The 22,586-nt window shown below is 50.5% G+C and overlaps 1 protein-coding gene across 1 annotated transcript in view; it reads right to left on the bottom strand.

Moving 5' to 3' along the window:
- GLG1 (golgi glycoprotein 1) overlaps nucleotides 1-22,586 on the bottom strand; it is a 694,561-nt gene that overhangs the window by 481,062 nt on the left and 190,913 nt on the right. The window contains exon 6 of the mRNA XM_078669216.1: nucleotides 2,865-2,936. Within this exon, the coding sequence (XP_078525342.1) occupies nucleotides 2,865-2,936 (72 nt within the window). The remainder of the gene's footprint in view (nucleotides 1-2,864; nucleotides 2,937-22,586) is intronic.

Here is a 22,586-nt window from a genome sequence, read left to right as displayed (position 1 = left end):
AATTTACATCTGGTAGGCAATTGTGATATAGGGGTGGCGCAAACTGTTGAAATACTCCGTACTTTTAGAATGTGCAAGAGGAAGGCCACTGAGGCCGTGGTGAGGAGGGGAAAGGAAAATGCTACTTACCACTATGCCTCTGTTCTTGACATGTAGAGCTGTAGATTTGTATACTTGTGCATAGATATCCATCTGGTGTTGGGCTCGGATGTTTGCACTTTTTTTTGTCTTGTAAGAAGTTCTTTGTAGTCACGAGATAGGTGACTCGTCCTTGGGATGATAGTGGGCATGGGCATCGATTCCACCCTCAGATTGTTTTTTGCCATAGAGGGTGATAGTGAGAAACAAGAAAGATGTCCAAGTGTGATGCATGTAAGTAAGATAGTACTGAAACAGACAGAGGAACCCGGGGAGGTGGGTGAGCGTGTACGAATCTACAGCTCTACATGCCAAGAATAGATGCAAACTGGTAAGTAGCATTTTCCGTTCGAGGCATATGACCTGTAGATCGTATACTTGTGCATAGACTATACAGCAGTTACCTCCTTAGCGGTGGCTACCTGTATCTGTTGCAGTGGTTTGAAAAAGTGTTCTTAATACAGCCTGGCCCACATTAGCTTGTTGTTTTGTTTGCACATCTACACAATAGTGTTTTGTGAAAGTGTGTGGTGTAGCCCAATTTGCTGCTTTGCAGATGTCATCTGGTTGAATGTTCCCCTAAGAATTCCATAGAAGCCCCTAGTTTGCATGTAGAATGCGCTCTACGGGAAATGGATAACATACGCTTTGCTTTTTGATAGCATATCTGAATGCACTTAACGATCCACCTGGCAATTCCAGCTTTTGATATAGGATTGCCTTTATGTGGTGGTGAGAAAGATACAAAAAGTTGTTTAGTTTTACTAAAAGTTTTTGTTCTTTCAATGTAGTAACGGATAGCTATTTTGACGTGAAGTGTATGAAGAGCCCGTTCTGCTACGGAGTCTGGTTGAGGAAAAAATACTAGCAGCACAACAGACTGGTTGAGGTGGAATGCAGAAACTACTTTTGGTAGGAATTTGGGGTTTGTCCTAAGAACCACTTTATTGTGATGTATTTGCAAAAATGGTTCATGTATGGTTAATGCCTGGAGTTCACTAACTCTCCTTAGAGATGTGATCACTATAAGAAAAGCTACTTTCCATGTGAGAAATTGTAATTCACATTTATGCAAATGTTCAAATGGGGGAGCCATGAGCCTGGTAAGGACAATGTTAAGGTTCCACTGAGAAGGTGGAACTCTGGGAGGAATTATCCTTTTAAGGCCTTCCATGAATGCTTTGATGGCAGGTACCCTGAAGAGTGACAAGTGTCTGTTTTGTAGGTAAGCGGCTATGGCGGCAAGATGTAATCATATAGATGTGTATGCCAGATTAAATCTTTGTAGATGCAAGAGGTAACCAATAATGTTTTGTATTGAGGCATCTAGTGGATTGATTGCATTATTATTGTAGTAAACAACAAACCTTTTCCATTTAACTGCATAGCACACTGTAGTGGTAGGACGTCTAGCTTCTTTAATGATATTCATGAAGTTTGGCTGGAGGTTGAGGTAGCCAAACTCTAAGACTTCAAGAGCCAGATCGCTAGGTTCAGTTGAGTTGGATCTGGATGCCTTATTTCTCCATGGTTCTGTGTGAGAAGCTTTGGAGAAAGGTGTAACTTCTGATGTGGAACTACTGAGTTCCAGCAGGGTTGTGAACCATGGTTGTCGTGCCCATGTGGGAGCAACTAGGATCATTGTGAGAGACTGTTTGAGCTTGTGCACCAGTAAGGGACTGAGCGGGAGAGGTGGAAAAGCGCACGCAAATCTGCCTGACCAGTTCATCCATATCGCATTGCCTTTGGACAGTGGGTGTGGATACCTGGAGGCGAAGCTTGGGCATTTTGATTTTAAATGTGTGGCGAACAGGTCTATGTCTGGCTGGCCCCACATGTGAAAAAATGGATGAATAACTTGCTGATGAAGTTCCCATTCGTGGATTTGCTGTCTCCGACAACTGAGCAGATTCGCAATCTAATTGTGTTGCCCTGGAAGATGTTCTGCTAGGAGATATATTTTTTGAGGAATGGCCCATCTCCATATGCTTTGCGCTAGGCGTGAAAGCTGCAGAGTGCGTCACCCCCTGTTTTTGTCTATAGTACATTGCTGTCATTGTCCATCAGGACGAGGACAGCTTTGTGTACAAGCTGTACTTGGAATGATTTTAGTGTAAAAAAAAAAAAAAAACACCAGTCATTCGAGGTGATTGATGTGGAGCGTTCTTTGCTGATGGGTCCACATACCCTGAATGGTGTGGTCTCGAAGATAAGCTCCCCAGCCGGTGAGTGATGCATCTGTTGAGAGCACTATCTGTGGAACCAAGTCTAGGACCGGCTGCCCTTTGGAAAGATTGTGTGTGTTCCACCACTGCAGAAAGCGATGTGTGTCTGTCTACCAAGACCAGATCTGTAAGCTGACCTGGAGCCTGGTTCCACTGATGTGCTAGACACTTCTGTAAGGGATGCATTTGGAGTCTTGCATGAGGTACAATTAATATGAAAGAGGACATCATTCCTATTAGTTGCATAAACACTCGAGCAGGCAGCAAGTGTTGAGGTTGAAACCTTGTTATGAGAGTTTGCATTTATTTAGGAGTTTTATATAGTGTTGGCCAGACCTGAAGGTATCGGAGCGCTTCACATCATGATCACTCGTAAGAATGTATAACAGGTTCATTCAATAATTTATTTTTCAGCCTTTAAATCTTCAATTTTCTGCGCAAAATCAAGCATTGCTGAACTGATGATTTAGACATTGTTATACTGACAGTTCAGATACTCACCTTCTCGCTCATAGAGTCCTCAAACTTGTGATTGAAGAGGCACTTGTACACTCTGCCTTCTCCTGCCTGGGTCTGCAAAGTAACAAAAGGAACAGAGGGTAAGTCACTGTACAAAAAACAGCGTATACAGTAGCATGAGTAACTGAAGGACCACAATACTTTGTATGGTTTAATACCAGTTGTAAGGAAATGCCTTTTTGTATGTTCACTCAATTATTTTGGCTGATGCTGGTTTTTCAACTCAGAGTGAACCGAGGCCTGGTAATCAAACCTAGTGTCAGTGCCCTGACCATAAAGTGTACGTCGAATTGGCTGTGCCCAATTGAAAATTTCTAACTTACCTTTTAAGTCCCTAGTACATGGTACCCAAGCCATTGAAGTTAGAGGTGTACCCAAGGGCTTGCAGCACTAGCTGTGCCACCCTAGATCACCCAAGTAAAACGTGCCCCCCAGCCTGTGGCTGCAGACTGGAAGAGCAACCACGTACTGCTAGTTTAACTATTACCATTGAAAGCAATGGCAAAGTCACTACTTCCCCAGTACAACTGTGGAAGTCTCCCCTCTGGCAGGAATACCGAGTCCTAAGGTAGGGTACAACATATGACACAGGTAGGACGTGTAGTTTACATGTCCGGACAGTAAACATATGAATACAGCATTTAAACTGTGGAAAGGCTTGATCACCCAATAGGAAAGCACAGGATACGAAGATGACCCCTCAGCTGTGTTAACTCCTGAACAGTGGGCCCAAAGTGGGCACTCTTGTTGCAGGGATTCTGCACAAACAGAACTATGCGCAGGAAAACAGGACCTCGGTGTATGGGGGTGTACCAACCTACCACATTAGTATCCGAAAACAGAGTAGCTATAGTGTGTCATTCCTTCTCCTCCAAATATCACACAGCTACAAATGCTTAGACAACCAGGACACAACACTCCCAACTCTGAGGAATTTTGCGAGCAAGACTTACTCTTTCGCTCATTCACTCGTACTTGTCCACAATAAGAATATGCAGAGTCACTGAAAATAGTTTAACATTTTTATTTTAACTATCATGCACTCCAATACAGTATACGAGCCACTTCCAGCAGCAAAATGCATAAACTCAGCACAGTTAGCAATGTTACACTTCCATAGAATACAGGGATTAGTCATCATATAAAGACTGTGGGAAAATGGGCAAATAGGCATAACTACCCTCCCCTTGACTAGAAGAAGTTTATTTTATATAAAGGAAGATCTCTGAACTTTGACAGCAGACCCCACACCTTAAAGCCTGGATGTAAGGTTTACATCATAAGAACAGCGGAGCTCTTCTCCATTGAACGGCTTTCTCCAAGTGTGTTAAAACAACATGCAACAACATAATATCAAAGTACGAGTCTTCACTGCAGCTGTGTGTAGCATGTTATGTCTAGGTGCTAGGGACTGACAAGGACAGAACAAGGGGCATTGTTTATCGACCTTGCACATCGTGTTCAGACTAAACTCCAGGAAAGGCAGAGAACGCGAAAAGCACCTCGTTCTCATCTTAAAGGCACAAACAGAGTCTAGCAAAAAAATAGTCATGTAGTAACGTGCGCAAAAGCAGCATCATGGCAGCAAAGCTCATGATAGCTTAGCAATGTCGACAATGTCTCTAAGGGCCATATAATACTGTAAGGTAGCTAACATCTCGTTACATTAAGTCCGTCTTGTATTTCATGTCAAAATTAATGTAACTTGTTGCCTTATGTAGCTTTTACAAAGCTGCCACATTGTTGGCTTTAAACCTTATATGCCTTCCCAAGCATACATGAAGCCTGTTGCACAAGACAGCTTCCTGCTCACTGAAGAGACAGGAAGGAAAGGAAGCAAAGTAAGGGAAGCAATTAGAAACTGCAGACCAGGGAGGTGTTACTTCCCTCCTACAGGCAGCCACTCGAGTGTTAGCCCTAAAAGGCAGGTTTCAAACGAGCACAAAAAAGAGCACCCCTCGCATCCAGACCTCAGATCTGAAACCGACCTAGAAGGACTACACTGCTGCACCGCAGCCTGCACCTGGAGGCAAGCTAAGAGAAAGCTGGTGTCTGCAGTGTCATGCCCTCCAAGGGCCAACCAACTGACCGGTACGCAGCACAGGGAGACAAGAGCTGAAGAAGCCTGCTGGGGCAAGACGGACGCCCAAACACTTCCAGCTGCTACTACCACCGCCGTTCAGCACCAAGGACACAGACCCGACGCACAGAGATGCACCAGAGTTTGCAGAGCCCAGGAATGCCGTCTAATCAATCAATCAATGATGGTCTTTATAAAGCGCACTACATCAACGTGAGAGTCTCAAGGCGCTGGAGAGAGGAGGGGGGCACACGCTGCTACTGTTCGTAGAGCCAGGTCTTAAGTCTCTTGAAGGTTAGGAGGTCTTCAGTCTGCCGCAGGAAGATGGGGAGGGTGTTCCATGTCTTGGCGGCGAGGTGGGAGAATAATCTGCCACCGGTGGTCACTCTTCGGATGCGGGGAACGGTGGCGAGGGCGCGGTCAGTGGAGCGGAGCTGGCTGGTAGGGGTGTAGAGACTGAGTCGGCTGTTGAGGTATGCTGGTCCGGTGGTGGAGTGCCTTGTGTGCGTGGGTGAGGAGTTTGAAGGTTATCCTCTTGTTGATGGGGAGCCAGTGCAGGTCTCTCAGGTGGGGTGTGATGTGGCTGCGGCGAGGGATGTTGAGGATCAGGCGGGCAGATGCGTTCTGGATGCGTTAGAGCAGTTTCAGGAGTTTGGCCGGTGCTCCTGCATAGAGTGTGTTGCCGTAGTCCAGTCTACTGCTAACGAGGGCCTGAGTGACCGTCCTTATCGTATCGGTGGGGATCCACTTGAAGATCCTGCGCAGCATGCGGAGGGTGTTGAAGCAGGAGGAGGAGACGGCGTTGACCTGCTTGGTCATGGAGAGGGTGGAGTCGAGGATGACCCCTAGGTTGCATGCATGGTCGGTGGGTGTAGGGGGTGCTCCTAGTGCAGTCGGCCACCAGGAGTCGTCCCAGGCCGAGGGGGTGGGTCCGAGGATGAGGACCACCGTCTTGTCAGAGTTAAGCTTCAGTCGGCTGACTCTCATCCAGTCTGCGATGGCCTGCATTCCTTCGTGGAGGTTGGTTTTGGCGGTCTATGGTGAGGGAGAGGATCATCTGGGTGTCGTCAGCGTAGAAGATGATGTTCAGGTCGTGTTGTCGTGCTACGTGGGCGAGCGCTGCCATGTAGATGTTGAACAGCGTTGGGCTGAGGGATGAGCCTTGGGGGACGCTGCAGATGATCTCGGCGGCTTCGGAGCGGAAGAGGGGGAGAGGGGGAGGCGGATGCTCTGAGTTCTGCCGGAGAGGAAGGAGGTGGTCCAGTCCAAGGCCTTCTCTTGGATTCCGGCGTCGTGGAGCCGTGTTCTTAGTGTGCTGTGGCAGACCGTGTCGAAGGCGGCTGACAGATCCAGGAGGATGAGGGCCGCGGTTTCTCCATTGTCAAGCAGGGTCCTGATGGCGACGGTGGCGGCGATGAGGACAGCTTCAGTGCTGTGGTTGCTGCTGAACCCGGACTGGGACAGGTCCAGGATGTTGTTTTCTTCGAGGAAGCTGGCCAGCTGTTTGTTGACGGCCTTTTCGATGACCTTTACTGGGAACGGGAGCAGGGAGATGGGTCGGAAGTTCTTGAGGTCCTTGGGGTCGGCCTTGGGTTTCTTGAGTAAGGCGTTGATCTCTGTGTGCTTCCAGCTCTCCGGGAAAGTCGCTGTCTCGAAGGAGATGTTGATGGTTTTCCGGAGGTGGGGTGCGATGGTGCTGCTGGCTTTGTTGAAGATGTGGTGTGGGCAGGGGTCTTCCGGGGATCCGGAATGGACGGATTTCATGAACTTGATGGTGTTGTGGTCGTTGATGTTGGTCCAGGCCAGCACGCGGTTGGTGGTCGTGGGAGCGGGGATCTCAGCGGTTGCTGGGGTGGTGACGGCGTTGAAGCGGTGGTGGATGTCTGCGATCTTGCGATAGAAGAAGGTGGCCAACGAGTTGCACAGGTCTTGAGACAGTGGGATGTCGTTGGTGTTGGAGCTTGGTTTGGAGAGTTCCTTCACGATGCTGAAGAGCTCTTTGCTGTTGTGTGCCTTGTTGTCTAGACGGTCTGTGAAGGAGGTCCTTTTGGCGGATCTGATGAGGTGGTGGTGTCTGCGGGTGGCGTTCTTGTGAGCTGTGTAGCTTTCCGGTGTTTGTTCGCGGGTCCAGTTCTTTTGAGTTTTCGGCAGGTTCGCTTGGGGGTCTGGAGGTCTTCGGTGAACCAGCTGGCTCTCGTGCTGGTGTGGTTGTTGGGAGGTTTCTTGAGTGTGGCGAGGGTGTTGGCGTAGTCGTCGATCCACTGTCTGAGGCTGCGGAGTTAGTTGGGTCTGCGGGTGGGCTCTGGGCGAGGGCGGTGGTAAGCTGGTCCTTGTTGACCTTGCTCCAGTTGCGGCGAGGCATCTGTTGGGTGTGGTGGGTTTCTGGAAGGTGAAGTGGATGCAGCTGTGGTCGGTCCAGTGGAGTTCGGTGGTGTGGTTGAAGGAGACGTGGGTGCTTGCTGAGAAGATGGGGTCAAGTGTGTGGCCGGCAGAGTGGGTGGGTGTTGTGACAAGTTGTCCGAGTTTGGCGAGGTTGTCGATCAGGGTGGAGGAGTTGGAGTCGTTGTCCTTGAAGTGGAAGTTCAGGTCCCCGAGGAGGATGTATTCCGTGGAGGCGAGGGCATGTGTGCTGATGAAGTTGGCGATGGAGTCGCTGAACTTCGGTCGGGGTCCGGGGGCGTCTGTAGACGAGGGTGCTTCTGAGGGTGGTTTTGGGGTCGGTGTGGATCTGTAAGTGCAGGTGTTCAGCGGTGCTGAGGGTGTTGTCGGTGTTGGTTGAGACTTTGAGAGTGTTCTTGTGGACGATGGCAATTTCTCCTCCTACTCCGTTGGTGCGGTCCTTGCGGGTGATCTTATAGCCTTCCGGGATGGCTATGGCGATGTCGGGTGCCGAGGAGGGGTTCACCCAGGTCTCCGTCAGGAAGGCGACGTCTGGGGCGTTGGTGTCAAGTAGGTCCCAGAGTTTGACGGCGTGTTTGCGGGCGGAGCCGGTGTTGAGCAGGATGCATTGGAGGAAGTTGGGTTCTTCGGTGGGCGGGTTGGAGGGTCAAATCCTGGTGAAGCTGCAGTTCCGGCAGGAGAAGGGTCTTTGAGTGCGCTTCGGAGTGGCCAGGCCGCAGGTGCGTGATCGTCCGGCGTTGAGTGCGTGGAGGGTGTTGGAGTCGTAGTGGAGGCGGGCGGTGTGGTGCTCGCGGGGGCCAGGGGTCCTGGCGCTGGGTGCGGTCCAGGCACGGACCGGCGCAGACGGGCTTGCCTTGAGCAAGTCAGTGGCACGCCAGCGGCGTGCCCGCTGCTGCGCGGCCTCCATATGTGGGGCTGAAGGATGGAGGAGCAGCTGGGTAACAGGGGAAGGGTAATAGTTCTGGAGACAGTAAGGGGCATAGAAAATACAGAGGAGCAAGCAAGACAGTGGTAAATACAGCAGAACGGAAGGCAGGTGAACTAAGAGGGGCACAACCAATGCGAGCAGCAGTGGTCTTAGGGCACACAGGGGTGTGCCTCTGAAGATCAAGCTCAGGCAGTGGGCACAGAAAAGAAAACGTAAGTAACACGGCATAAATGAGGATGAAGCAGATGCAGGAAAACAGGCACAGAAGAAAACAAGTATCAGGCAGCAGAGAAATCACAATTAGCAGAGCACAAGATGAAGGAAAACTTGGAGGCAGCAGCCTCGAACACCCAGGGCCGGGGGCTCCGCAGGCAGTGACGGCGAGACGGAGCTGCGGGGAGAGTGCAGGACTGTGACCGGAGTCAAGGTCTTACCCAGAAACTGAGAGTTAGTGGGACCCTCACAAAGTGAGTTATCAACAGAGGAAGGATTAGCCTGTGACCGTAACACCGGGTGACTGATAGATCAGTGGAAATTAGACTTCGGCTAGACCAGAGATGAGCACATGGGATGTTGACCCTGCAACAAGGACCCCTGCACTATCTTTGTGGACCGAGGAATCCCTAACGGAAGACCGCTGTGTAAACCTTGCTGTTCAGTGCCACAGCCACCCAGGGTTGATGAGGGATTGACAGATGAAACCTACTGGACCTAAAGGGGTGGGTAAGGGTATTTAACAGTGAGGTTGCACAACCACACCATATAATACTCCACATTTCCTCACACCAGTGCTTCCAGAAGAATGGCATGATTAAGTTGACAACACCAATTTGAAAGCAAACTGATTAATATGGGAGTTTAGGGGGACGTGGTCGAGCCGTCGACTGTCATGGCCACGCGGCAATAAAGCTCTGGAACCAACATCCCGTATCCTAAGGGTTGCGGATCGCATCCCAGTTTCAATCAACTAATGCTACAAAGACTTTGAACCCACATAGCCAAGGGTGTGCAGGGATCCTTTATTCGATGCATAATGCCTCCTTCAGATGCCTAATTTTGCTGCAGTGGGAGCGCGGTCCTGCTGAAGCAGGCAAGCCTGTTGGGACCCTCCACACCTTCCAACAACAACTTCGGGCCATCAACGTAGACTGCAGCAACTTGGCTTGGGGGGGGGGGGGGGGGGGGGAGCATTCTTACCCACCTTGGATGCCCTGTGTGAGAAAGTGCCACCTTTCTTGCCTTGGTATGCCCCCACTTTTTTCTGAACTGCTGATGTGCTTTGACTGAGTGTGCCCTGGGTTCCTGCCAACCAGGTACCCAGGGCCTGTGGTCCTTCCCTAAAACCGTGTTGAAACTAAAAATGCAATTGGCATCTCTGCCCACATGTCAGCCCCTAGTAAATGGTACCCTAGGTACCCAGGGCATGGTGACCAGAGAAGACCCCTGAGGCCTGCAGCACTTGTTGTGCTACCCTCAGGGGCCCTGTACCCTGGCACCCACACCCTGCCTTTGCAGGCTGAGTGCCTAAGTACAGAACTAAACCAGGAGTCGACATGGAACACATGCCTGTGTGCCATGCCCACTGAACCCCACTGCCCTGGCATACTTCAGTCACCCCTCTAGCTGGGTGCCCTATGCCAGAGGTGTGGGCACAGGTGCATGAGCCCTGTGCCCCGACAGTACCCAGGGCCATTCCTGGGCACATTAAGTGCAGTGATGCCATTAAGAGTATATGGTGCTGGGAGTTTGTCATTACGAACTCCACAGCACCATAATGGCTACACTGAAGACTGACCAGTTTGGTACCAAACTTCTCAGCACATTAAACCCGCACTGATGCCAGTGTGGGATTTGATGTAAAATGCACCAGAGGGTATCTTAGAGATGCCCTCTGAAATCCTAACCTACAATCCACGTCTGGGCTGAGTGGCTGCAGAGGCTGCCACACAGCAGACATGTTGCTGGACCCCTGGGTGGAGAGCCCCCCGTTCTCCTGGGCCTGCAACAATGCACATCCTGGGCGAGGGGGGGGAGCTTCAAAGGCATGCCGCCTCTGTGAGCTTCTCCAGACCATTTGCTGTACCCAGCAACTGGCCCCTACCAGATCCAAACCCCACTCTGGCGGGAAGACTGGCGGGAAAAACTACGTCAGGAAGGGGGGGTGCCAGCCTGTGCCAACCCAACCCCTCAGGTGGGGGAAGACTAGGTGAAGCACGACCCCAGGCTCCGGCCATCTTGTAGATGGGGAGCCCTGCCCAATCCCAGCTAGGCTCCTGCCCCCCTCCCACAGGAGAGGAGCAGGCTAGGGGGTGTACTCACCCCAGGACAGAGACCCATTGGTTCCTGCCCTTGCCCTACCTGTAACGCCCCTAAATTCAGTATTTAGGGGCTCCCTGAACCTTCCTTCCTCAGATCGCGATACGAAAAGAAGATCAATAAGAATAAGACCCGCCGTGCAGCTGCTAACTACAGGACGACAACAACTGACTTGGCCACAGCCCTACCGGCCTGTCGATGCTGGAACCTGCTCCTGCCTAATCCCGGCGACTCCTGCGGACAGCAACCTTGGGACACCCGGAGGACCTGCCTGCCTTGACCCTCTTAAAGACTGGGACTCCCATCAGCAGAGGCTCTGCTGCAACAACCCACCTGGTGCCAACCAGGAAGCTCCGGACCAGCCCACTCTGCACCCGCCGAGCCGGGCCGGGCCCAACCGAACCAAGACCACGAGGACGTCCCCCCAGCGACTGGGACCCGAAGTCCAGTGCCCAAAGACCCTCCTCGAAGAACCAGCCGACGCCTGCAGACTCAGAACCAGGGGTCACCCCAACCACGACCAACCGAGGGTAAGCATTTCCGACACCCAAAGACACCCCTGCACCCGGCGCCCTACAGCCCCCTACAGCCCCCTGTGCCTCCCTTTGGGGTACCTACCTGTGCTCCAAGATCCCAACTTACCTCTCGAAGTGCTGGTCGCCCTGGAGAGTCTCTGTCCCCGAGCCTGCAGCCTTTGTTCCTTGTTGACCTTTCCCATTGGATAACATTGAGAGACCGACGTCTCAAGAGCACCCTGCACCCAGCCGCCAGAGTGCCACTGGCTGTGCCACCTTTTTCCTATTCTACTTCCCCCCCCCCCCCCCCCTTGCCCTGAGCAAGTGACCAGGAGCCTAGCTCCCACAGCCGCGTGGCCTGCTAGCCAGTAGCCACCAACCGAAGGCCCCCTTTCCCTCATTGGATATCATTGGGCCTACCTACCTCTGCACCCGGCCAGCCCTGCGTTGCTGGGGCGGAACCGACTTTACTTACCTGACCCTGGGGGACCCCTGAGTCTATACCCGGAACCTTAACTTTACCAGCCAAGTACTCACCTAGAAACCGCTAACTCACTTACCTGCCATTGGATAACATTGACCCATTCTGACTCGAAAATTTTCTAAGTGTTAAGGGTTTGAAAACTGCAAATATTCATATAAAATCACCCGAAGTCCGAATTCCGAAGTACTCACCTGCAAGCAGGTGAGAAGCCAGTACTGTAACTTACAGCCCAGTACTGAACCGCAAAAGTAATCCTTACCGGGTTTGCTAGTAATCTGTATTTTCTCCATAGGAACCCATTGTATGCTTTTCTATGAAATTTCTTCAAAGTGCCTACTTTTGAAAACTTGAAATATTCTTTACAAATCATACGAAATACTGAAACGCAATTATCTGTTTTAAGTTCAGACCCCAGTGCTGGCCCTAGAAGCCCAGTACTGGATTACAAAAGTAACGCGATCATACTTTACCTGCAACCTGAATTTTCTCCCATTGAATAATATTGCCAGATTGTCATTGAAAAGTTTCTAAGTGTGAACTTTTAAAACCGCTTTATATTCATGAAAATTCACCACAGTAACTAAAACGTTTTTGCTAATCTGGTTTCAGCTTAGATCCCAGGACTGAATCTATGATCTAGTCCTGGAACTACTAAAGTAATCTGTACTGTAATCAACTGTCCTTTTATGGTAACAGACCATTGAGCTCAATGCTAAAGTGTGTCTAGACTGGAGTTGCCTTCAGCAACTCCTGTACCTATTGTGTTCACCAGCTTTATTGCTTCCTTGAAAAGTAATTACATGAGAGTTCTCATACCTAGCAAAGTATATTTTTATGCCGGTTGGTTCTAAAAATAAAACAAATAAAACAACTATATCTTTGGATATAAAAACCATTGGCCTGGAGTTCAGTCTTTGTGTGTGTGAAATCCTTTGCTGACTGAGTGTGTACAACAAATGCTTTGCACTGCCCTCTGGTACTGCCTTACTGCTCGACCAAGCTACCACTTTGGAGAGTAAGGTCAGTCCTGACTTTAACCTCTGTTATACCTTTGGGGTTTGTGGACTCTACACACACTGTACTTTATTATTGTCCAGTATATATTGGGCCACTTTCTCACACCCTGCATGACAGGGCCGTGGGTGAGCCTGAGGCAAAGTCGGCAGGGTTCCGCTGAGCTCCCCTGCTGGGCCGTAGGCTGACACTGACCCGCCTGCACTCACCGCACCTGACCGTCCCTTGTCCGCTGGCCGGCCTACAATGCCTGCACCTGCTGGGACCTGCGGGAGCCTGATGGGATGCGCCCACACACATGATCGTTGGAGCCAGGCTCGGCCTATGTCCCCGCCTGCCGCAGCAGACATCTCCCGGTGGGGCCTGCTACACCGTGACAGGCTAATCCCAGAGTGCGGGCCGCACTGCCTTGCTACCCCCCTACTGCACTAATGCAGAGGGCCTCTGGCTGGAACACTTGGTCACTTCACCACTGCCCGCAGCTTTTACTTACCTCCAGTGTTCCCCCTGACGCATCAAGGAAAATGCTACTTACCAGTATGCATCTGTTCTTGGCATGTAGAGCTGCAGATTCTCACACTTGCCATTAAATCGCTATCTGGTGTTGGGCTCGGATGCTTGTAGGTGGTTGTTGTCTTGGAAGAAGTCTTTGTAGTCACAAGATATGTGACTCCTCCCTTGGACAATAGTGCACATGGGCATCGACTCCATCCTTAGATTGTTTTTCGCCATGATGGGAAATGATGGAGTTAGTAGAAAGAAAAAAGAGGTCCATGTGTTTGTGTATCTAAGTAAGATAGGACTGGAACAGATACAGATCCCGGGGAGGCGGGTGGGCGTGTGAGAATGAATATGCTACTTACCAGTATGCATCTGTTCTTGGCATGTAGGGCTGCTGACATTCATATCTATAGCATAGATCGCCGCCTAGTGTTGGGTCCGGATGATTGCACATTGTTGTCCTGGAAGAGTCTTCGAAGTATCACGAGATAGGTGGCTCCTCCCCTGGACTACAGTGGGCATGGGCATCGACTCCATCCCCAGATTGTTTTTAGCCATTGTGGCGAAGATGGAGTGTAACAGTGTGAGCGATGACCATGCTAAGAGTAAGTGTAAATACTGCAGCCGCTACAGGCGCCAGGGAGGAGGGCGGGCGATATGAATGTCAGCAGCCCTACATGCCAAGAACAGATGCATACTGGTAAGTAGCATATTCAGTTCGAGGCATGTGGGCTGCTGAATTCATATCTATAGCATAGAATGAATAGCAGTCCCTCCATTAACGGCGGCCGCCTGTGCCAGCTGCAGACGTTTGAAAAAGTGTTTTAAGAACAGCCTGCCCTACAGCTGCTTGGAGTGCACATCTACACAGTAGTGTTTAGTAAATGTGTGTGGTGTAGACCATGTGGCTGCTCTACAAATATCTTCCAAAGGGATATTACCAAGGAAAGCCATGGAGGCCCCCAACTTGCGGGTGGAGTGGGCTCTGGGGGGACCGTTAAAGAGCGCTTAGCCTTGTGATAGCAAATCTGAATACACTTAACGATCCACCTGGCTATACCTCCTTTGGAAATTGTGTTGCCTTTGTGCTGGGCTGAAAAGGCAACAAAGAGTTGTTGTGTCTTCCTAAAGTCTTTGGTCCTATCGATGTAGTACATTAAAGCTCGTTTGACATCAAGAGTGTGGAGCATTCTTTCGGCAACTGTCTCTGGGTTTTGAAAGAACACAGGCAGCTCAATGGTCTGATTGACATGGAACTGCGAAACCACTTTAGGAAGAAATTTAGGGTTAGTGCGCAGCACCACCCTGTTGGAGTCAATTTGAATGAATGGCTCTTGTACAGTGAGCGCCTGGGGCTCACTAACACGTCGTAGAGACGTAATGGCAATGAGAAAAGCCACTTTCCACGTTAAGAACTGAATCTCACATGAATGGAGAGGCTCAAAGGGTGGGCCCATCAACCTGGTGAGGACCACATTGAGGTTCCATACAGGAGCTGGCGGGGTCCTGGGAGGGATGACCCGCTTTAGTCCTTCTAGGAAGGCTTTAATGGCAGGCACTTTGAAAACGGAGAGATGCTGCCTGTTTTGGAGATAAGCCGCTATTGCGGATAAGTGTATCCGAATGGAAGCATATGCTAGATTGCATTTGTAAAGATGTAACAAATGACAGATGATGTTGGGAGTGGAAGCTGGCTACTTAAGGCATTAGACCACTTAGCACCAAATAAAAAAACGCAGCCAAATCGCACCAAACCTTCTGCGGCTTGGTTTTCGGAGTCATTAAGGCTCGAAAGACAACGCTGCAGAAACTTGGAGCGGCGTTGGCGTAGGAATTATGATAACTATGATAGAGAGACTTATAAGAACGCCTTGCTTAGCTACAGAAAGTTGATCACAGCTGAAAAATGCGCCTTCTGTAGCATACAAATAGAACGTGCTCTCAATTCAAATAAACAACTGTATCAGGTGGTAAAAGACCTAGCCAATCCTCCTGCCCCTCCCTCCCCAATCGAACCGTCCCAAATATTCTTCAACAAGGTAGCGGACTTTTTCCAGGCCAAGGTTATGGATATCTTTGACAACTTTACTAAAATAACGACCATTGATTCGGCTACCCCGGAGACTCCCCCTCGGTCACCAAAACCAAACTTTGAGGTTTTTTCGCCACCTTTGTCCATGGTGGAGCTTATAAATATAGTTAAATCAGGATCATCACTGGACCCATGCCCTCCACGTATCATTAAATCAGTATCCGACCTAATAGCCCCAGTACTCAGCAACATCTGTCATACCATATTTCAGACAGGTGTTTATCCCCCTATCTGGAAAAAGGCAACTGTAACACCTCTTTTAAAAAAAAACGCACTAAACCCTTTAGAGCCCAAAAACTACCGTCCAATTGCCTCTCTCCCTTATCCTTCAAAAATAATTGAAAAGGTAATGAACCAACAGCTGTCGACCTTTATTGATCAGAATGATCTACTCGACAACACGCAGTTTGGGTTCAGGAGGGGCCATGGGACGGAGACTGCTCTGATAAAAGCCGCAGAGGAGGTCAGGATAATCATGGACAGGGGCGGTGCAGCGATCTTGATACTCCTGGATTTATCCGCGGCCTTCGACACGGTCGATCACTCCATCTTGATCGACCGTGTCGCTGCCTTTGGCATTCAGGGCAGGGCCAGAGCAACTCTGGCATTCTTTCTGGCCAATAGAGTACAGTCCGTGAAGATGGGGAGTTTTTGCTCTCCTGACTTCATTCTCCCTTGTGGTGTTCCCCAGGGCTCCTCGCTAAGTCCGACACTTTTTAACATCTACGTGTCGGACTTGGCGAGGGAAATTAAGTCATTCGGTATAGGGTTAACATCATATGCCGATGACACTCAGCTGGTCCTGGAGATACACAAAAACGGAGAAGCAGTGGCCGCGAACTTTCAGGAGGGCATGAGGGCCATCAGTACATGGATGAATCGGAATTGCTTAAAGCTAAATTCTGACAAGACGGAGGTAATGGTTTTTGGTGAACTAACTCCGTCTTGGTCTCCGGTCTGGTGGCCTTCAGAACTGGGAACTCCTCCACTGCCAGTAGCCAAGGTGAAAAACTTGGGCGTGCTTTTTGATAATAAGCTTACGTTCCTCAGCCATGCCAATGCTGTGGTTTCGTCCTCTTTTTTCACCCTAAGAATGGTAAAGAAATTGCTCCCTTTCCTTCCCCCAACTGCAGGTAAAACCCTAATGTCCTCCTTGGTGCTATCCAAGGTGGACTATTGCAATGGCCTATTGCTTAACGCACAGGAGCAAGTTTTGAGCAAATTACAGCTAGTCCAAAATGCTGCTGCAAGGATTCTTATGGGGATACCGAAGCACGCTTCTATCTCTCCCACAATTCACGAGCTCCACTCGCTACCAATAAGAAGCCGGATAAAGTTTAAGGCCATGTGTATCACTCACAAGGCCTTGAACAACAATGGACCTGATTTCTTCAAAAGAGCATTCAAAATGTATAAACCTAGTCGAACACTAAGGTCATCTTCGGCCCAACAGCTCCAAATTCCATGCACAAAAAAGGTAACATGGGGAGATAGACGTTTTGTAGTGGCTGCGTCAAAATTATGGAATCAGATCCCTTCCCAGGTTAAAGACCATTCTTCGCTACTTTCATTTCGAAAACATCTTAAGACATGGCTCTTTAATCAGTAAGATATCACTGGAACCCTCGTAATCTGCAAACTCTAGCGCCGAGACACCGTAAGGTATTTGTGCGCTCTAGAAATGTTAAAAATAAATAAATAAGCATCTAGCGGGTTGATGTTGTGTTCAGTACAGTAAACGACAAACCACTTCCATTTTGCTGCATAGCAAGCTCTGGTGGTGGGCTTTCTTGCTTCCCGTATGATATCCATGCATTCAGAAGGCAAGTTAAGGTAGCCCAACTCTAAGACTTCAGGAGCCAGATCGCCAGGTTGAGCTGTTGCGGATCCGGATGCTGAATGTCGCCAGGGTTCTGCGTCAAAAGCCTGGGTGTGAGGTGCAGCCTTTGATGCGGTACCACGGAGAGTTCTAGAAACATGGTGTACCATGGTTGGCGTGCCCACGTTGGAGCAACCAGGATGAGTGTCATCGAGTATTGCTTTAGCTTTCGTGCCACCAGCGGAATGAGAGGTGCTGGGGGAAAAGCGTACGCAAATCTGCCTGACCAGTTCATCCATATCGCATTGCCCTGCGACTGTGGGTGAGGGAACCTGGCGGCAAAGCTTTGGCATTTTGCGTTTTCCCTTGTGGCAAACAGGTCTATCTCCGGATGACCCCACTGCCGGAAGTACGGGCGGAGTACTGATGGATGTGTCTCCCACTCGTGCATTTGGTGGCTGTACCTGCTGAGCAGATCCGCCATCTGATTGTCTTTGCCCGGGAGGTGCTCTGCCATGAGGAAGATGTTCCTCTGAATGGCCCACTTCCACATGCTCTGAGCCAGATGAGACAACTGTGGAGAGTGTGTACCTCCCTGCTTCTGAATGTAGTACATGGCAGTCATGTTGTCCGTCCGGATCAACACGACCTTGTTGCACAGATGCACTTTGAATTACTTCAATGCCATGAAGATTGCCATCAGTTCTAGGTAGTTGATGTGCATCTTCCTTTGCTGCGTTGTCCATAGTCCCTGCACCGTGTAGTGGAGTACATGAGCTCCCCATCCCTGGAGAGATGCGTCCGTTGTCAGGATAATCTGTGGCACTGGCTCCTGGAACGGTCGGCCCTTGCAAAGGTTGTGTGGATTCCACCAATGCAGAGAGTTGTATGCCCGACCGGTCACCAACACTAGGTCGTTCAATTGTCCTTGAGCCTGAGTCCACTGATGAGCCAAGCATTCTTGGAGCGGGCGCATAGGTAGCCTTGCGTGCGGGACTATGAAAATGCAGGAGGCCATCATGCCCATCAACTGCATGAAAACTCTTGCTGGAAGCGAGTGTTGCGGTCTGAACCTTTGGATTAGGGACTGAATACTGTCGATCCCCACAGGATTCGGCTGAGCCGTGGCTGCCAGAGTATCTATCGTCGCGCCCAGATACTGCCGCACATGGGCTGGCTGAAGGTGCGACTTCGGGTAATTTAGTGAGAATCCCAGATTGTGAAGAAGGTGAATGGTGTGGGACGTGTTGGCGGCGCACTGCTGGGCCGACTTTGCACAAGCCAGTCGTCCAGATAAGGGTAAACGTGAACGTTCTGTCTCCTGAGGTGCGCCGCCACTGTCGCCAGGCATTTTGTGAACACCCTGGGCGCTGTGGTCACCCCGAAAGGGAGGACCTTGAACTGATAATGCCGACCCTGGATGGTGAACCTGAGGTATTTTCTGTGTGATGGATGCAGTGGAATGTGGAAGTACACATCCTTGAGATCCAAGGTTGCGAGGAAGTCTCCCTGATTGAGCAACGGGAGAACCTGCTGCAGTGTGAGCATATGAAAGTGTTCCGATAGAATGTACTGATTTAGGGTCTGAGGTCCAGAATGGGTCTGAGGGAGCAGTCTTTTTTGGGGATTAAGAAGTACAGGGAGTACACTCCCGTGCCTTCTTTCTCCACCGGCACGAGCTCGATTGCCCCTTTTTGCAGCATGACGAGTACCTCCTGCTGCAATAAGTGCAAATGCTCTGTGGACATAGGACGGTGTTTTGGTGGCATGTTGGGTGGAGTGGAAGTTAATTCCAGACAATAACCGAACTGGATACGTTTCCTGACCCACCTGTCTGTGGTGATGGATTTGCAGACCGGCAGGAACTGCTGGAGTCTCCCCCCCCCGACAGGTGTAGTATGGTCGGGGGGCAGTGACAGAGCGTCACTGTCTGTTGGTGGCGGAGGAGCGGGAGTTGTTGTTTCCACGACCTCTGCCCTTGGCGCTGTTGCCCCGATAGCCGCCACTACTCCGCTTGGTGTAAGAGGACTGCGCCCCTCCCTTATTGTATTGCGTTTGCTGGGACATCTGGCCTCTGGAAACAACTCTACCGCTTGAGCGACGAAAAGTACTGCCTCGAAACTGCTGGGACTGTAGGGCCCCCATGGACTTTGCAGTCTCGGTATCCTTCTTTATCTTCTCTAAGGTTATTTAGTCCTGAGGTGGATACCACCTATCAGGGTTCACCGGCTGATTGAGGATGGTGGTCTGTATCTCCGGCTTGAAACCGGAGATTCTGAGCCAGGCCTGATGTCTCAACATCACACTGGTGTTCATAGCCCTGGCCGCGGTGTCTGCCACGTCCAATGCACATTTAATAGAAGCGTTGGAGATGAGCTTCCCTTCCTGAATAAACATCTCAGCTCCCTCTTTATACTGATCTGGAAGATGTTGTAACAGGGTCTCTAGTGTGTCATAGTGCGCCCGGTCATATCTGGCCAGGAGCGCCTGAGTGTTTGAGATACGCCAGATATTGTCCGCTTGAGCCGCCACCCTCTTCCCTGATGCCTCCAGCACTTTAGATTCCTTGTCAGGGGGAGGAGCATCACCAGTGGTCTGCGAGTTCGCCCTTTTCCGGGCATTAGAATTGACCAGAGAGTCCAATGGCAACTGGCCCTTGATGTAGGTAGGGTCGCCAGGTGCCGGTTTATATTTCTTTTCAATCCTAGGGTTGACCACCCTGGCCTGTGTGGGTTCCTTAAAAATGTCTGCAGCATGTTTCAGAACCCCTTTCAGCATGGGGAGAGTCTTGACAGTCTTTTCTGCTGTTGAAAAGGTATCACAGAGGAAGTCCACTTCGATAGGGTCAGCGTGTAGCTCCACGTCGTGGTTTTTAGCTGCCCTCTCAATTAGAGCATTAAATGCAGCTGAATCCTCAGTAGGAGAGGGCTTGACATTGTAGACTTGGGGGTCCTGGGCAGTATGCTGATCCACTGTGTCACCTGCATCTGCCCAAGAGTCTTGCTGATCTTCAGGATCAGTGTTGGCAGGAAAGTTATACTCCTCGTCATCACCTTCTCCGCCCTCCACATCTGAATAAGTGGGTGAGGGTGTAGCTACTCTTGGAGTCTGTGGAGCAAGCGGCTCTATTAGAACTGGGGAGTCTGTAGCAGGTTTCTTGCGCTTCAAAGGAATCGTGTAGGACTCCAGAGGCCGGGTTGCCGTGATTTTCCTCTTGTAGAGGGTAAGTTTCCCGGTGTCTGCGTCGATAAAGTGTTCCGACTGCTCCTCCACCGAGGGTTGTCGATGCTTTAAGCTCCTAAGAAGCTGAGAATGCTTCGACGCTGTAGACACTGGCACCGGCGCTTCGGTGACCAAGCGTGGTGCGAAGGCCTTCGGTGCCACCTTCGGCGGCAACGTAAACAGGAGTGGCGTGGAAGACTTTGGCGTTGCAGCAGCCGGCTTCGGCGTGGAAGCATCCTTCGGAGCGGCCGCGGAAGCCTTGTTTTTGATGCGTTGCAGAGAGTCCGAGACTTGCTTCGTAAAGGAAGCGGACGGTTTCGTCGAACCGACAGACGTTTTCGGTCCACCAGTGAGGGAAGACTCTAGTGTCGATGCCTTGTTCTTGTCCGGCCGAGGTACAGGATCATCCCTTTTCGGCACGCTGTGCCCTCCTTTTGTGTCGACGGCCTTCGGCGCTGACGTTTTCTTGTCGGGGGCCTTGACTACTGTGTGTGGGGTCCCAGTGTTCGGTTCGACGCCCTTGGCCGATTTCGCCTCGACACCCTTGACCGACTTCGGCTCGGCGCCCTTGGTAGACTTCCCCGGGTCGACAGCCTTCTTCGGCTTCGGCTGCCCCGACGTATCGGAAGACGAGGAGGCGGCCGGAGGGACAGACGTTTTCTGTTTCGACTGCGTCTCCATCACTGTTGTTGTCGTCGATACCGAAGGTTTCAGTTTCGGTTTGACCAGCGGCGGCTCTGCAGAAGTGTCCGTAGCCGGGCCCGTAGGCAAGGCCGTGGATCTGGGTGGAAGGTCTTGGGTAAGGCCGTGTGGCGATCCCTTGACCTGAGCCGTAGTGATTGTGTGATCGGGGCTTAGCTCTTCCCCTGAGCTATCTTCCATGGCCCCATAGGCCTCATTGTCGTCTCCTACCTCGTCGACGACTTCTTCTGCATCTAGCACTTCGACGTCCGCGTCGTAGTCGTAGTCAATCGCCTCCGCTGGAGGAGAAATTTGCAGATGAACTTCCTGTTCGTCTGCTTCTTCTCTGTCGAAGATGTCCACCGGTGCCGGGGCCGATTGCCAGGCCTCCTGGCGCGCCACCCGCCAAAGTCGAATCGTCTTCTTCGATTGAAACCTGGAACAAGCCATACAGTTGACTTCATCGTGGTCCGGCGATAGGCACTTGTTGCACACCGGGTGGACGTCGATGTGTGGATACTTCGATCCGCACACGGGACATTTCTTGAACGGACTCCGTTCCATGATGTGTCAAAAGTCTTGCTGCGTCGACCGGGCCTCGAGCACCGAAGAGCCACGCGACTCCTCTGGACGTCAGACTCGGGAACTGAGCCGGAACAGAGCTGGGCACCGAGCGCAAAACAATACCGACGGTAAATGGAAAGGCCTTCTGGCCTTAAGGAAAAGTTATATCGATTCCGAACTGGAGTTATCGAATATGCATCCGAACCCAATGGCGGAAAAAAACTATCTGGGGATGGAGTCGATGCCCATGCGCACTGTAGTCCAGGGGAGGAGCCACCTATCTCGTGATACTTTGAAGACTCTTCCAGGACAACAATGTGCTATCATCCGGACCCAACACTAGGCGGCGATCTATGCTATAGATATGAATTCAGCAGCCCACATGCCTCGAACTCTGCAGCTCTACATGCCAAGAACAGATGCATACTGGTAAGTAGCATTTTCCGTTTGAGGCATATGAGCTGCAGATCTCACACTAAGCATAGACTATACAGCAGTATCTCCCCTAGCGGTGGTCACCTGTATCTGTTGCAGTAGTTTGATTGTTTTAAGAACAGCTTGGCCTACTGCAGATTGCTGCTTGGCCATCAACACAATAATGTTTAGTGAAGGTGTGTGTTGTAGACCATGTTGCTGCTTTACAGATGTCTTCTAGGGGGAATGTTCTCTAAGAAAGCCATAGAGGCTCCTAGCTTGCGTGTGGAGTGCGCTCTAGGAGGAATTGTTAATGTGTGTTTTGCTTTTTGATAGCATATTTGGATACATTTTACAATTCACCTTGCAATACCAGCTTTAGACTTGGGATTGCTTTTAAGCGGTGGGGAGAAAGCTACAAACAGTTGTTTTGCAAAGGAATTTAGTTCTGTCAATGTAATAAAGAATGGCTCTTTTAACATCTGGTGTGTGTAGAGCTCTTTCTACTACAGAGTTTGGGTTTTGAAAAAACACTGGCAACTCCACTGATTAAGATGAAACGGAGTGATGACTTAAGGAAAGAATTTTGGGTTTGTTCCGAGGACCACTTTGTTACGATGCAATTGTAAAAATGGTTCCTGTGTAGAGAAAGCTTGAATCTCACTTACTCTTCT

This window comes from Lissotriton helveticus, chromosome 12 (genome assembly GCF_964261635.1).
Source record: "Lissotriton helveticus chromosome 12, aLisHel1.1, whole genome shotgun sequence".
Lineage (NCBI taxonomy): Eukaryota > Metazoa > Chordata > Amphibia > Caudata > Salamandridae > Lissotriton > Lissotriton helveticus.
This window is presented reverse-complemented; position numbering and strand designations above follow the sequence as displayed.